The following is a 12,263-nucleotide window of genomic DNA, read 5'->3' on the forward strand; positions in this document are numbered from 1 at the left end:
GGAGTTTGAAAGACGACCGTTTATCCGCCCCTCGGATTGAGCTGGCAATGGGGAGTTTCCAGACCAAACATCTGGATGTGGGTCTGGCTTGTCAGGATAATTGGCCTGGCCTCTGACGTCACACTTGGACGTTGGTTGGACGTCCACCGCAGGCTGCAGCGAGCCCCTTCTCAATTGGTCAGATGGCCCAGTCTGCTCTGATTGGTCAGATTGGTCTACTCTGCTCTGATTGGTTTAAATGTTTCAAATTAGGAGCATGTGCTTCTTGGGAAAAAAAGCATCAACAAGCATAAACTATGCGAGTCTGCTTTGCAGAAACATCATGCTCCATACGTTCTGCTGAAATGCACGTAAATGAAAGGGCCGTACCGCTGCTGGTGGAGTTCCCCGTGCCGGAGTTGTTGCCGCTGCTATTGTTAGCAGGTTCATCGTCGTCACTGTCGTCTTCATTAGACTGTGGGATCTCCGGTTCGGCCGGCGCAGGCGTGCTCTCCGTCTCTGGCTCCACACGACTCCGCAGGGCCAGGATCCGGTGATGCAGCGCCGCGGCCAGCTGACCCGCATCTTTAGAGCTCGCCTGAGGACACACACACACTTTCTTTGTGAATATTCACCATGATACAGGGTTGCGAAAACCACCATCTACATGACAAATATTGATACTCTAGTGTAATCGACGCGCCATCCTAAATAAACCCGTCTCTTGCGTGATACCCAGACATTTTGAATATTCCGATCTAATATGATTTCTGAAATTATGATTAATTTTAGTTATTCAACTAAATATACAAATAAAATTGATTTATTAGGTCTTATTTAATTCTATAAACTATAATACTGATCTGCCAACATTGTCGCTATATGATAAATTAAAATAAGCTGATAACATCACTGTCTTCTCCAGAACGACTGTACAGCCAAATCAAATGTTTTGCAGTATTGTCCTGTTTAACAGTGAAGCTGCTTTGAAACGATCGTCATTGTAAAAGCACGATATACATCAAGTTGATTGATTGATTGATAATTAATGACTTTCCCAGTCACTGATAAATGGATAAGGACTGAATGATTAATGGAAAATTATTTTATAGAGGTTGCACACAGAAAACGCTTTTAAAGCTGAAAATAAATTTAATTAAAAAACTAGAAAAAAAAACTGAAATTGAAGAAAAAAACTGTAACAGAAAATGTTTTATATTGTCTTATATCCACTCCTACAAATGATTTCACTGACTTGTTTCACTTTTTTACATTAAGTAAATAATGGGCTTTATTCATGACATCAGAAAAGAAAAATAAATAATTTAAAACAAATAATAATTCATTTTATATAGCTAAAATAAGTAAGGAATTATTGATGATGGGTCGTTGAATCATTAGAAAAATAACGCACACCCGAGGTGGTGAAGCGGTCACAAGGGGAGTTATACTGCAGTTATTAATGAAGTTATTAAAGAGCGAGAGAGAGCTTGTGAGTTAGGTTACCTCTGTGCGTCTCTAAAGCCCCTTTCACACTGCGATTCCGGCAAATACACGGATAATGCGACCTGGCATTTGTTCCTGGGACGCTAGATTTAGTCCATTCACACTGCCAGCAGAATACCGTAATATGTGCGCTTTCACACACAACCCGTAACGGTCCCGGGTCGAGTTGACACGTGACATCCGGATGTGACGTATAACGGCGAGCGATCTCCGCTTCAGCGCGGATAGTAAGGAGCTCCGTGGTCTCGACTTGTGTCCAGTTTGCGCTCATTTCTGCTTGTTTAATTTTAGTTTCTTTTGTGTACGAACACTCTCTGCGTTTAAAACACCGACTAGCTCTTCTGGCACTGCAGGGTTGTATTATTGAAAAAACAAGCTCTAGGAGTCGCACGATAACTACATACACGTTGCGGCATTAGTTTCGGCTTTTGTTCACACAGCGCTCGTCCCGGGTCGAACCCGGCAATATTACTAGGTCCCCGACCCGGGTTCAGTTCGGTAGTCAATCCCGGGACGTGGTTGCTTTCACACAGAAGGCGACCCGGCAATGTTCCGGGAATATTGCGGGTCCGACGTGCAGTGTGAAAGGGGCTTGAACAGCAATGTTATTATCTCGCTAGTGAAAAAAGTCATGTGTAGCCTTTAAGTTGCTTTATGTTATTTTTTTTAGTCCTGTAATTTTCAGTTATTACAGTTAACTATGCGAAGTGATATGGAACTGTAATGCGGTCAAGAGAGCTGCCTGAAACTACGCTCGCTGTGCATTTCCCCGAAAACAATTGCACACCTCGTAGTATAAATGCAATTAAAATAATACAATTAATTTAAAAAAAAGTATAACCTTATTAATATAAATTAAACTTATTAATATAAATATAAGTAATATAAACAATTAAAATAAAATTAGCTTTAAAATACATACATTTTATGACAATAAACAATTAAATTAATAAATTAATTGACCAGAAAACCTGATCCCAGTATTTATTTACTAAGTTATGCATGTTACCTTTGCAATAATTCACTGACAAATACAACTAAAAACCAATCCCCTTCTTGTGTGAAGCGTTATGGAGGAGTCCATCATACCGATATGAGGAAGACCTTGACTCCCTGGTCCTCAGTGTCCATGGCTGTGATACGAACGCTTTTCTCACTGGCTTTATCCACCTGCATCTGAGGCCAAAGCTTCGTGTTGAGAATAAGTCGCAGACTGCCCTGCGTACGCATCACTGCGAGACAGACGGAGAAAGATGAGAAAGACGAAGATCACTGCGAGGAAACGTGACTGGCTCGATGGCGCAACTTACCTAATCTCGACTGTAACGAGCCGTCGTCGGTGGATGCCATGTCATTAAGTCTGAGCAGACCGCGGCCTCGCTCCACCCACGACTGAGCTGGCTTATCGAACACAAACAACTTGCACTGCATCTGTGGAGAGATGGGACACCAATCAGCGCGTTATTAGCAGCAAAAACTAGCTTGCAATGATTAAAGGAAGATCAATACAACTTGAGGTCTATGTACTTTTAGCTTGTTGTCAATAACCACATCAAATAATTCAGACTCGTCTCTCAGTGTATAAAAATAAGCAAATAAGTTTACAACAATGCACGTACAATAGAAGTCTATGGGGCAAGACACTAAAACACACAGTTTCGAAGGTATACCAGAACTTATATTCAGTACAAGTGAAACTCATCTGGCATTATATTGATAAGCACATCAATAAATTGACTCCTAAATTCCTTCTCGAAAATAAAAAATATCACCAAAAATCAACTGATTGGTCTCCTTTTCTTTACAAAAAAAGGTCACAGCTAGAAAAAAAGAAATAAATAGCACCAAGGCACTCAAAAGTAAATGGTAGGATACAAGTCAAAACATGAAGCTTATCATTTATACAACAGTTCTTTCTGGTTCCCTGAATCTGATTGGATGAGAGCCTTTTCCATGTAGTTGTGTCACGAATGTAGTTTTCAGAGTTTTTAGGAGAGAATGTAGTTATTTAGACCTGAAATATGTGACTCGTATATAAACATAGCACCTGTTTTCTGACTTGTTTAGATGAGAGCTCCAGCTTGTGTACCCACAGAGAACGGCTTTATCTTGGACAGTCCTCTGGGAATTTGCCGCTGGCTCTTATGTAGATGGCGGTTAAACTTGATATAATTAATTTGGTGTATCAAACGGGCAATCTTAAGCATTATTAATCTATTACTTGTTCCAGAGAAAAATCGATTTGGCTAAAGGCAAACTTAAGATTCATAACTTTATATTTAGGCTATATTTAACTTGAATCCTGTAATAGTGCTGCTTTAGTGTGTTAGACTGAATTGTATGCTTGTGTTTATTTCCTCTTGTCTTTTATAATGGTTTTTGTTGTTCATTTAAATATTGTTCAGTAAAATTTTTATTTTATATAAATAATATGCCGTGTTAAGCATTGATAAAGGGTCCGTTAGTGCTCATTTAATGGACTTTAAATGACAGCAACGACTGTTTTTATGAGTGAGCTCGTCAGAACAAGGAAAACGTTTTAGTGCTGTCAAGGGAAATCTTTTAAAAGGACAAAGATATCGCTTTACCTTAGCTAATAATGGACATAATCTGGACATTGATCTGAAGAATGAATGCTATATCAGATGCAGATAATAGACTTTAGTCAATCTCTCTCTCATACCATAATACAATAATCTTCAATTAAGCGACTTTGTTTATTAGATCTAAAGTGACGTTTCAGAATTAGTAACAGAGGCTTTGGCTCGACTGATAAACTGTCAACTTGAGATTTGATTCAGTAATGGAAGGAAGAAGTTTGCACAAAAGAGGGTTTTTAAAGACACTCCATTGTCGTTTCTTATTCTGTTGTATAAATGCAGTTAAACTGGCAACACATTAACAGTTGTCTCAAACATTGTCTCCAAATGACATGAAAATGGATAAAAAGTTAAGTGCACTCTACAGCCGAATCGCAGCCATGTTATATTGCTCATATAAATGCCCTTTGCGTTAAATATTCCATTAAAACTTGTGCATTATGTAAAGCTGTTAAAATCATTTGTACAGTTTTTATCGCGGCAAAAACACTGTAAAATTGGATAAAACTGTACACAAAAAGTTAGTAAGCAACTAAAATCATAATTCATTTATGTCTTATGACTGTACTATTGAAACAGCATTTTGTTTACAAATGGACCCCAGTCACTTCCATTGTAAGAGTTTTGCTTTTTTTTCTACAGAAAAGGAGGAACAATTGGGATTTAAATAAATATCCTTATAAACATGACAGGCTAACATGAGATGTGTACATATACATTTTTTGCAATTTTGCAACTCTTGTCATGACAATTTAGGCCCCATTTACTAGTGTTGTAGTACTCGAGATCGGTCTCGGTCTCGAGACCACTTTTTAAAGGTCTCGGTCTCGTCTCGGTATCGACCGCATTTTTACTCGGTCTCGTCTCGGTCTCGGGCGAAGATGACTCGGGATTTTGTCTCAAGACCGGTCAAGACCACAGCTGAAGGCATTTAAAGAGCAGAGAACTCCACCCTGCGCTCACTCTCTCTGTCTTCAAAATAAGCACATAAGCTCTCTCTGACACTTCACATATTAAGCTAAATCAAAAGTTCAGAAAACCGAATCCATGTTAAACGTTGCGCGTTCGGACAACTGTTTTGAAGTACCGCTCGGTGTGAATTGCGCTCAAAAAAACGTTTGACCAGCTCAACAGCTGACAAAAATCATACATTAAATAAACAGGAAACAATTTCTATCCAGTTATGAAGTGTTTTCTGTGTGACAAACCTTCTGCGATGTTCTGACAGCCGTGATTCACACACAACGGGTCTGCTAATGTCCGATTCACGACCAAATGACTCATTTGAACCGAATCATTTTAACGACGGTAATAAGAACTGATCTGTTCAACAATGAACTGAACGAATCAGTTTAATCATTTACTCAGAACACCTCAGAAATGAGAACGCAAGTGTGCTTACCCAATTTAGCAAGAGTGGAGAGTAAGAATTATTAGTTTTAACTATCCACAGTATTTTAGCTTATGTATGTTGAATGTGTAGTAAAATAAATAGTCTAAAATCATTTAGTTTAGACTGGAGTGAGGTGAAAACAGAACAAAGTTGTTTGTTAGCTAGCTGATCATTTTATTAAATTGTATATGGCAGAAAATGTGGCTATTTGTTAACTGTTAATGCTATTTCTAATATTGATATGATTATATATACCAAAACAATTCAACATTTTGGAACAAAAGAAACATCAAGATAAGAGATCATACATAATAATGCAAGTACAGGGTTTCTTTTCCTTGTTGTTGCACAATAAAGCTGCACAATAACATTTTCAATTTGTAAATGAAAAATATGTACATATATAAAATAATTTGCTTAAGCAGCATACTAATGCATATCTGTATGATACATATTCCACTTCCTGTTATTCAAATTCATTTAAGACATAATGGACTGTGTCTGAGATTAATACCTCATCCAGATCACATTCTTAGGGAACTTTGAGTTTTAAAATGGGATTGAGCACTTTTCACAAAACAAAACACAAAACTCTGTTAGTGTCAGGTTGGTGTTTGTGTCCACCATAGACTGTAAACAATATGAACACGTCGTCTTCAGTGCCTTCCATTGACGAAAAGTTAAGTGTTATTTACTTATAGAAGAAAAAGATTAATTCCCACAAAGCTGCAATGCCTTTTGATAATTTGATCAAAACTTCTCTCATGGTACACTTACACACCCACACATACGAGAGAAGTGCCAATCATATGCATATTCCACATTTTATCATAAGTGTGGGGACATGCATTGGTCTCGGTCTTGACTCGGTCTCGGCCTCTCTTGGTCTTGGTCTTGACTCGGTCTCGGCCCTTCAAAGTCTTGGTCTTGTCTTGGTCTCATTTAGGTGGTCTTGACTACAACACTACCATTTACACTGCATGGTTCAAGTGACCCAATTCCGATTTTTTTCCTCTCATGCGGCACAGATCGGATCTGACATTGGAAACGTGTAAGCAGTAAAAAAACGGATGAATTACGATATCCTCAGACCAGATTCAGGCCTCACTCATATGTGGTAATAAATCCGATATGATTCAGATGCGTGCATTAGCGTCTGCCATGTAAGCGGTCAAACCGGATATTCCCCAGTAAATGCAAGTCGTACGTCATTGAAAAAAGGACGGAGGCGAATGACGTCAACTCAGGTGGAAACAAACTGCAATCCAGTGTTGCCAAGTCCACGGTGTTCATGCAGAATTGGGCTACTTTAACACAGTTTTGTGATGCAATTGGACGGGTTTTGTTGTGAAAACCTGGCAACCCTGTCAAGGGCTCTCCTCTTTTTCTCCGCCTTAAAAAGAGAAATGTTTTGCCGACCTTTAAAGATGTGTGGAACAGTGCAGACAGCAAAACATTGTAAAATCATTTTGTCCATGTCCATTGCATATCGCGCTGTTTTACTTCCTTTCACCGGTTAAGAACGTCTAGGGCTGTTTTGCCAGTGTACAGTGTAAATGCAAATATCGGATACGGGTCGCTTTTGAAAAGATGATGTAAGCGGGTCGTCAAAAAAATCGGACAGTCACCAAAACGGAATTGCGCATCAAGACCTGCAGTGTAAATGCAGCCTTAAAGCCACAAAACCCTGTAACTTCAATATGAAGAAACTATTTGTGAATTATTCATAATCACACATTCAGAAGTTCATCTGGTGAACGATGAGTTGAGATTACTTTCTGGTGTAACTGAAAGCTGAAACAGATGTTGTGAATGGATTAAGTGAATCTGAATCCGGAACATTCTTTAAATTGTGGACTACATGCCAACAGTTCTCCTGAGGCGACTCTGACTGCTACACTGAACATCGTCTCACCTGTAAAACGTTGCTCTCCGCCTCCTCTCCTGTACGCACCTCCACCTTCTCCAGAATGCACTTCTTGGCAGTGGCTTTGGTGTAGGCGGCGGCCGACTCTTCTAGAGACTCTGTTACACTGTGATCTGACGTATGCACAGAGAGAAAAACGTCAGGATGAATTCACTGCAGCATAACTTCAGCAGCAGACACTAGAGGAAGGCTTAGCTCATGAATATTAATAAGGGCATTGCAACTATGCTTGCTAATCCTAGAGCATGCAGTCACAAAACTAATTTAATATTCAATCATCCAACAATCAGTGTGATTCTGGTATTCCCATTTACACCTGGTGTTTTAATCTGTCTCTTTTGTCCACTTTTGACCACTTCTGTCCTGATTTCTTTGAGGGGAGGGTCTATGGGTGGGTAAATGTTTGTTTTTCAGATCTTTCAATCTAATGAACCAAATAAGATCACGCAATTTACATATGAACGCAAGTTCGTGAGACGACTGAACGAGACATCCACAAGCAATAAAATGTAAGCCACAAAGATCAGTAATCCAATGACAGCTTAGGACATGACAAAAGTCAAAGTATTTTAACCTTCTGTGCAAAATATTTATATATAAATAGATTCAATAAAATTAAAATTACATTTCTTTTAAATGTGCACGGCAGCTTTTAAATGATGCAACGACAAATCTACAAACGACAAAGATAGGAACGACAAAACGACAAAGATAGGACAAAAGTTAGATTACTAATATTCTTGCAGAATGCATGCGTTTGCGATAATGCATAAACTGAAATTGTGTGAAAAAGTAGACTGTGAGAAAAACGTCTAAAATGTATAAATGCTATCGATATTTTTTACGTGGCAACGATGCATTGTATATTTAAACGATGTATCAATCTATTATGATTTATTGTTACACCCCTACTAAACACACATAAAACATTATGATATAACGATATAAATGTTTATATGTGTGTATATTAGTTGATTCTGTGTGAAATGGATTTGAGCACCTACTTTTTTCAGGTGTGGCCTCTTGTGATGATGGCTCGGACGCTGGAGCCGAACTGTCTTTACTGGCCTCTGTTGGTGCCTCGCCTCCTTTTGGGGGACTCTGGAAGAGTTCACACACACACAAAACTATGTTTGACATTTCCAAAAAAAATATTATTTCAGCAAACACCAGTGAAAAACATAGTAAATGATTTAGGAATTAGGTCACCCAAAATGAAAACCAAACAGGGTATTGTCTGTTCTGTTTTGTGCTTTTTTTGGAGTCACCTCCTACTTTGATTGTACGGAAAAGAGCAGCTTTGGCTTCCTTCTACACTTTTTAAGGGTTAAACCACACAAGTAGGAGTAAAACCATTTTTTGGGTGAACTATTCCTTCAAATACTACAGTTAAAAGGTGAACAAAAACAGGAGAGCTAAAAATATGTCTGTGGTTCAAATCCACTCACTAGCACTCTCTCAGACATGTTCTGGCCAAAAACGAACTTGGAGCCTTTATCCGAGCTGTTCGTGGCATTGTTGCCGCTGTAAAAGCAAACAGAAGCAGATTTACAAGACATAGTACCCGAGCCAGAGAGCGAACAGCAGTTGGATTCACAGAGGTCTATTGAACCGGTTACCTAGCGCTGCCCATGTACTGTAAGAAATAATTGGTGCTGCCAGACTGAGAGTCTTGTGCGTCTTTTGAGTCACTGGACGTGCTGTTTTCCTCCAACTGTTCAATAAAAAAAAAAACAGCAAGAGAATTTGAGAATAAACACAAACATTCACTATAGTGCCAATTTGCGGCTGTGAATAAAGAAAGAAACAAATGCACTGGTGAGTCAGCACTGACCTTCGCTCGCTCTTTGATATTCTGCCCGAACACAAACGACGAGTCCACCGCACATTCTTTCTTTTGACTGCTGTCGTCTTTCTGTCCACCTCCATTTTCTTCTCCTTCCTTCTCCCGCTTCTGCAAAGAAATACAATTAATACAGATACAGCGACAAGTCTATGGGTTTTTAGCTACGTTTAAGATGTAATTATTAAAGTCTCATATTTAAACGGGACCCATTATGCCCCTTTTTATATCTCAAGAATTTGTCAATTTTCAGCTGAAAATAGCCCACAGATCATTTATTATACCATGTTGATAATGTCCATTTTTTAGTGGAAGGAAAAACACGCAGTTTTCGTGTATATATCTTTAAAGGCAAATGAGCTGCTGCTCCCCACCCTCTTTACAGAAGAGGGCGGAGCCTCTACAACACGTGCTTCAGATACTCTGCCAAAAACGAAAGCATCTTTATCATCAGTTATGTCTGTGAATGTAAACAGCAAGCAAAGAAATCACATGTGTATATTAGATCTGTGTTAAAGTGACAGCAGTGTAATATACATTACTTGTCGCTGTTAATATGAATCAAACATAAGAGAAACTGAAAAATCACTCACTGCTCTTGACTGAATAGCTTAAGAAGCTTTAATAAGAATGCATTTCTTCCTTTAACGCTGCTGTTAATGCCCCTGGGAGAAGATAAACATGGCCGACTGTGTACAGCTCACTGAGGGGCGGAGTTTATGCTAATAGGGCTGGGTCTGTCTGAAGTCATGGGCGGGGCCAAAGAAACTGTAAATTACTTGATCTGAGACACTTTTTTTGGGATTAAAATAAAGGAGTGGGTGGATTTTTACTATTATAGGGTGGTTGTATAAAAGTGAATTTTGCATAATGGTGAATTTTGCATAATAGGTCCCCTTTAGGCAGTTTCTTATGCTGCATGAATATACCACAAATCAAAAATTGTTCTTGGCACCTTTTTTTTTTACAATTAAGGCACATGACAACACACATTTCATCATTCAAATGACAAAAATATAAGGCACTAATCGGGATACATTTAAAAATGCATTTTTTCCCTCTGTTTTAAGCCTTTCATCCACATCGATATATTGTTTTTGGCCTAGCTTTTTAAAGACGAACTCCCAAGTGGATACATTTGAAAACTAATGTAGTGTGGACTGTGAAAATTGAAGCACTAAAACATTCAGACACGTTTGGTCATGTGACAGGTTGTACCGATAGACATCCATGTTTATGCCAGTGCTATTCATTTTCAGTGTACAATCTTCATATTACATTCCTGCAAAGATAATTTACTTGCAACTGCTGTCCTGCGTCAAAACGAGGGGCAATTGTGTTTAGACCATAAATGGAATGGCAAATTATTTATTTACTCTTTCTTTTGAGTGAGACCTGGACACACTGCTAATAAAATGACCATGCCAGAAGAATAGCATGAACTGTCTGGTATCGTCTCAGTGAGCCTATATTACATTGTGCACATGTGCAGTAAAATTATTTTAGCATTTTCCAAAGTTTCAGTGTGGACGATACAATTTTGGAAAATGATAGTGTGGCCAGAAAGTGTTTTTTTATATGAAAAAGCAGTTTTTGAATGCACCAGGTCATCTCAAACATGATCAATGACTACAGGTGACGGAGATATTTACGAGATGCTCTAAACAGGATGCAATTAGTTGCGATTCATTTATCAAGCGTTTCCATCTCAGATGTTTGTGCTGTATGTCCTCACCGGTGATTTGTCTGAGCTCTCTGTGTTGTTCAGGAAAACGGATCGGCTTTCTGATGATGAATCTCCAAACTTCCCCACTCCATTTGTTCCACAGCTGGAGTCTGCGAGTGAAAAAAAGAAAAACCCTGGCATTAACTAACATTATCACACTCACAACACACATTTACAGTGCTAAGTAATCTTGAATACTAGTGGCCATACAACATGCCAACTAGAGCAGTGTGTCTGATGGCCGATATAATGCTGATGCATACATAATAAATAAATGAGATTTTAAAAATAACATTTCATGTAAAAATTCACTAAAAACGGACATTGTTTAGGTCATCTGTAGCTTTTGGAAGACATACAGAGGAAAAACTACTCAACTAATGATGAGCCGATGCTCTAAAAATTGGCAAATACATTTTTCAGTCTGATATAATGTCTATAACAGTAGTTCTTAACCTTTTTGACTCAAAAGACCCCTATTGTCCAACACAATATTTCAAGGGGAAAAAAGACTTCCAGTATACATCTTGATTTTATTTGTTTAGTATTTTAATTTAGAGTTTAACATATTAATCATCTTTTTTAAGTCATTACATAGAAGTGGCACCAAGCCTGTGTATTACAGTCTTCAGCAACTGATTATAGCTCAGTTGTACACATGCTTTTTCATCATTTGCTGCCTCATTGATATATTATATAGTCTGATTTTTGCGGTTATTGGTTCTAGGGGAGTAATTTTTAGACTACTTAAAATCACAGCGTGACATAACGATCCATGTATAACAAAAGTTTATTTAGATCCAATGTATTTTTAATAGGGATGCACGATATATCGGCATCAATATCGGTCTCTGCGAATATATGTTCATTTTTAATATCATCGTTATTGGCCCAATAAGGAAATTTGGCCGATATATTTAAGCCGGAAAACAATATAGATAATTTCCTTCCGTTGAGACACTTCAGATGTAAACTGTTCTTCATGGAGGTTTTGAATTACTTGAAATATGATTGGAATCACTTCAAAAAGGAAAATGCAGTTAATGCAACAAGTCATATAGGCTACATAAAATTATAAATGAGAACACTATAAGTGTGTACTTGGGGTATGACTTTAAATGGTCAGACTTTTGTTTGTGCAATCAAGCTCTTAAATTATATAAAAATTTGGATTTTGATTTACTGGCTTTCAAATATAAAGAATTCTTGGTTATTGGTATCGCCCAAAATTGTCATATCGTGCATCTTTAATTTGTAATAATTTTAGAGACAATCCAAAAAGAGTAACT

The 12,263-nt window shown here is 38.1% G+C and overlaps 1 protein-coding gene across 3 annotated transcripts in view; it reads right to left on the bottom strand.

Annotated features, from left to right (window-relative positions):
* The window catches only part of ranbp3b (RAN binding protein 3b), a 35,571-nt gene that overhangs the window by 2,905 nt on the left and 20,403 nt on the right, over positions 1–12,263 (bottom strand). For all 3 annotated transcript variants that reach the window (XM_067452830.1, XM_067452829.1, XM_067452828.1), the window contains 9 exons: positions 10,984–11,084; positions 9,240–9,359; positions 9,025–9,119; positions 8,854–8,929; positions 8,410–8,506; positions 7,394–7,518; positions 2,796–2,916; positions 2,575–2,717; positions 370–577 (listed from right to left, as the gene is read on the bottom strand). In XM_067452830.1, the coding sequence (XP_067308931.1) occupies positions 370–577; positions 2,575–2,717; positions 2,796–2,916; positions 7,394–7,518; positions 8,410–8,506; positions 8,854–8,929; positions 9,025–9,119; positions 9,240–9,359; positions 10,984–11,084 (1,086 nt within the window). The remainder of the gene's footprint in view (positions 1–369; positions 578–2,574; positions 2,718–2,795; positions 2,917–7,393; positions 7,519–8,409; positions 8,507–8,853; positions 8,930–9,024; positions 9,120–9,239; positions 9,360–10,983; positions 11,085–12,263) is intronic.

Source organism: Pseudorasbora parva, chromosome 9 (genome assembly GCF_024679245.1).
Source record: "Pseudorasbora parva isolate DD20220531a chromosome 9, ASM2467924v1, whole genome shotgun sequence".
NCBI lineage: Eukaryota > Metazoa > Chordata > Actinopteri > Cypriniformes > Gobionidae > Pseudorasbora > Pseudorasbora parva.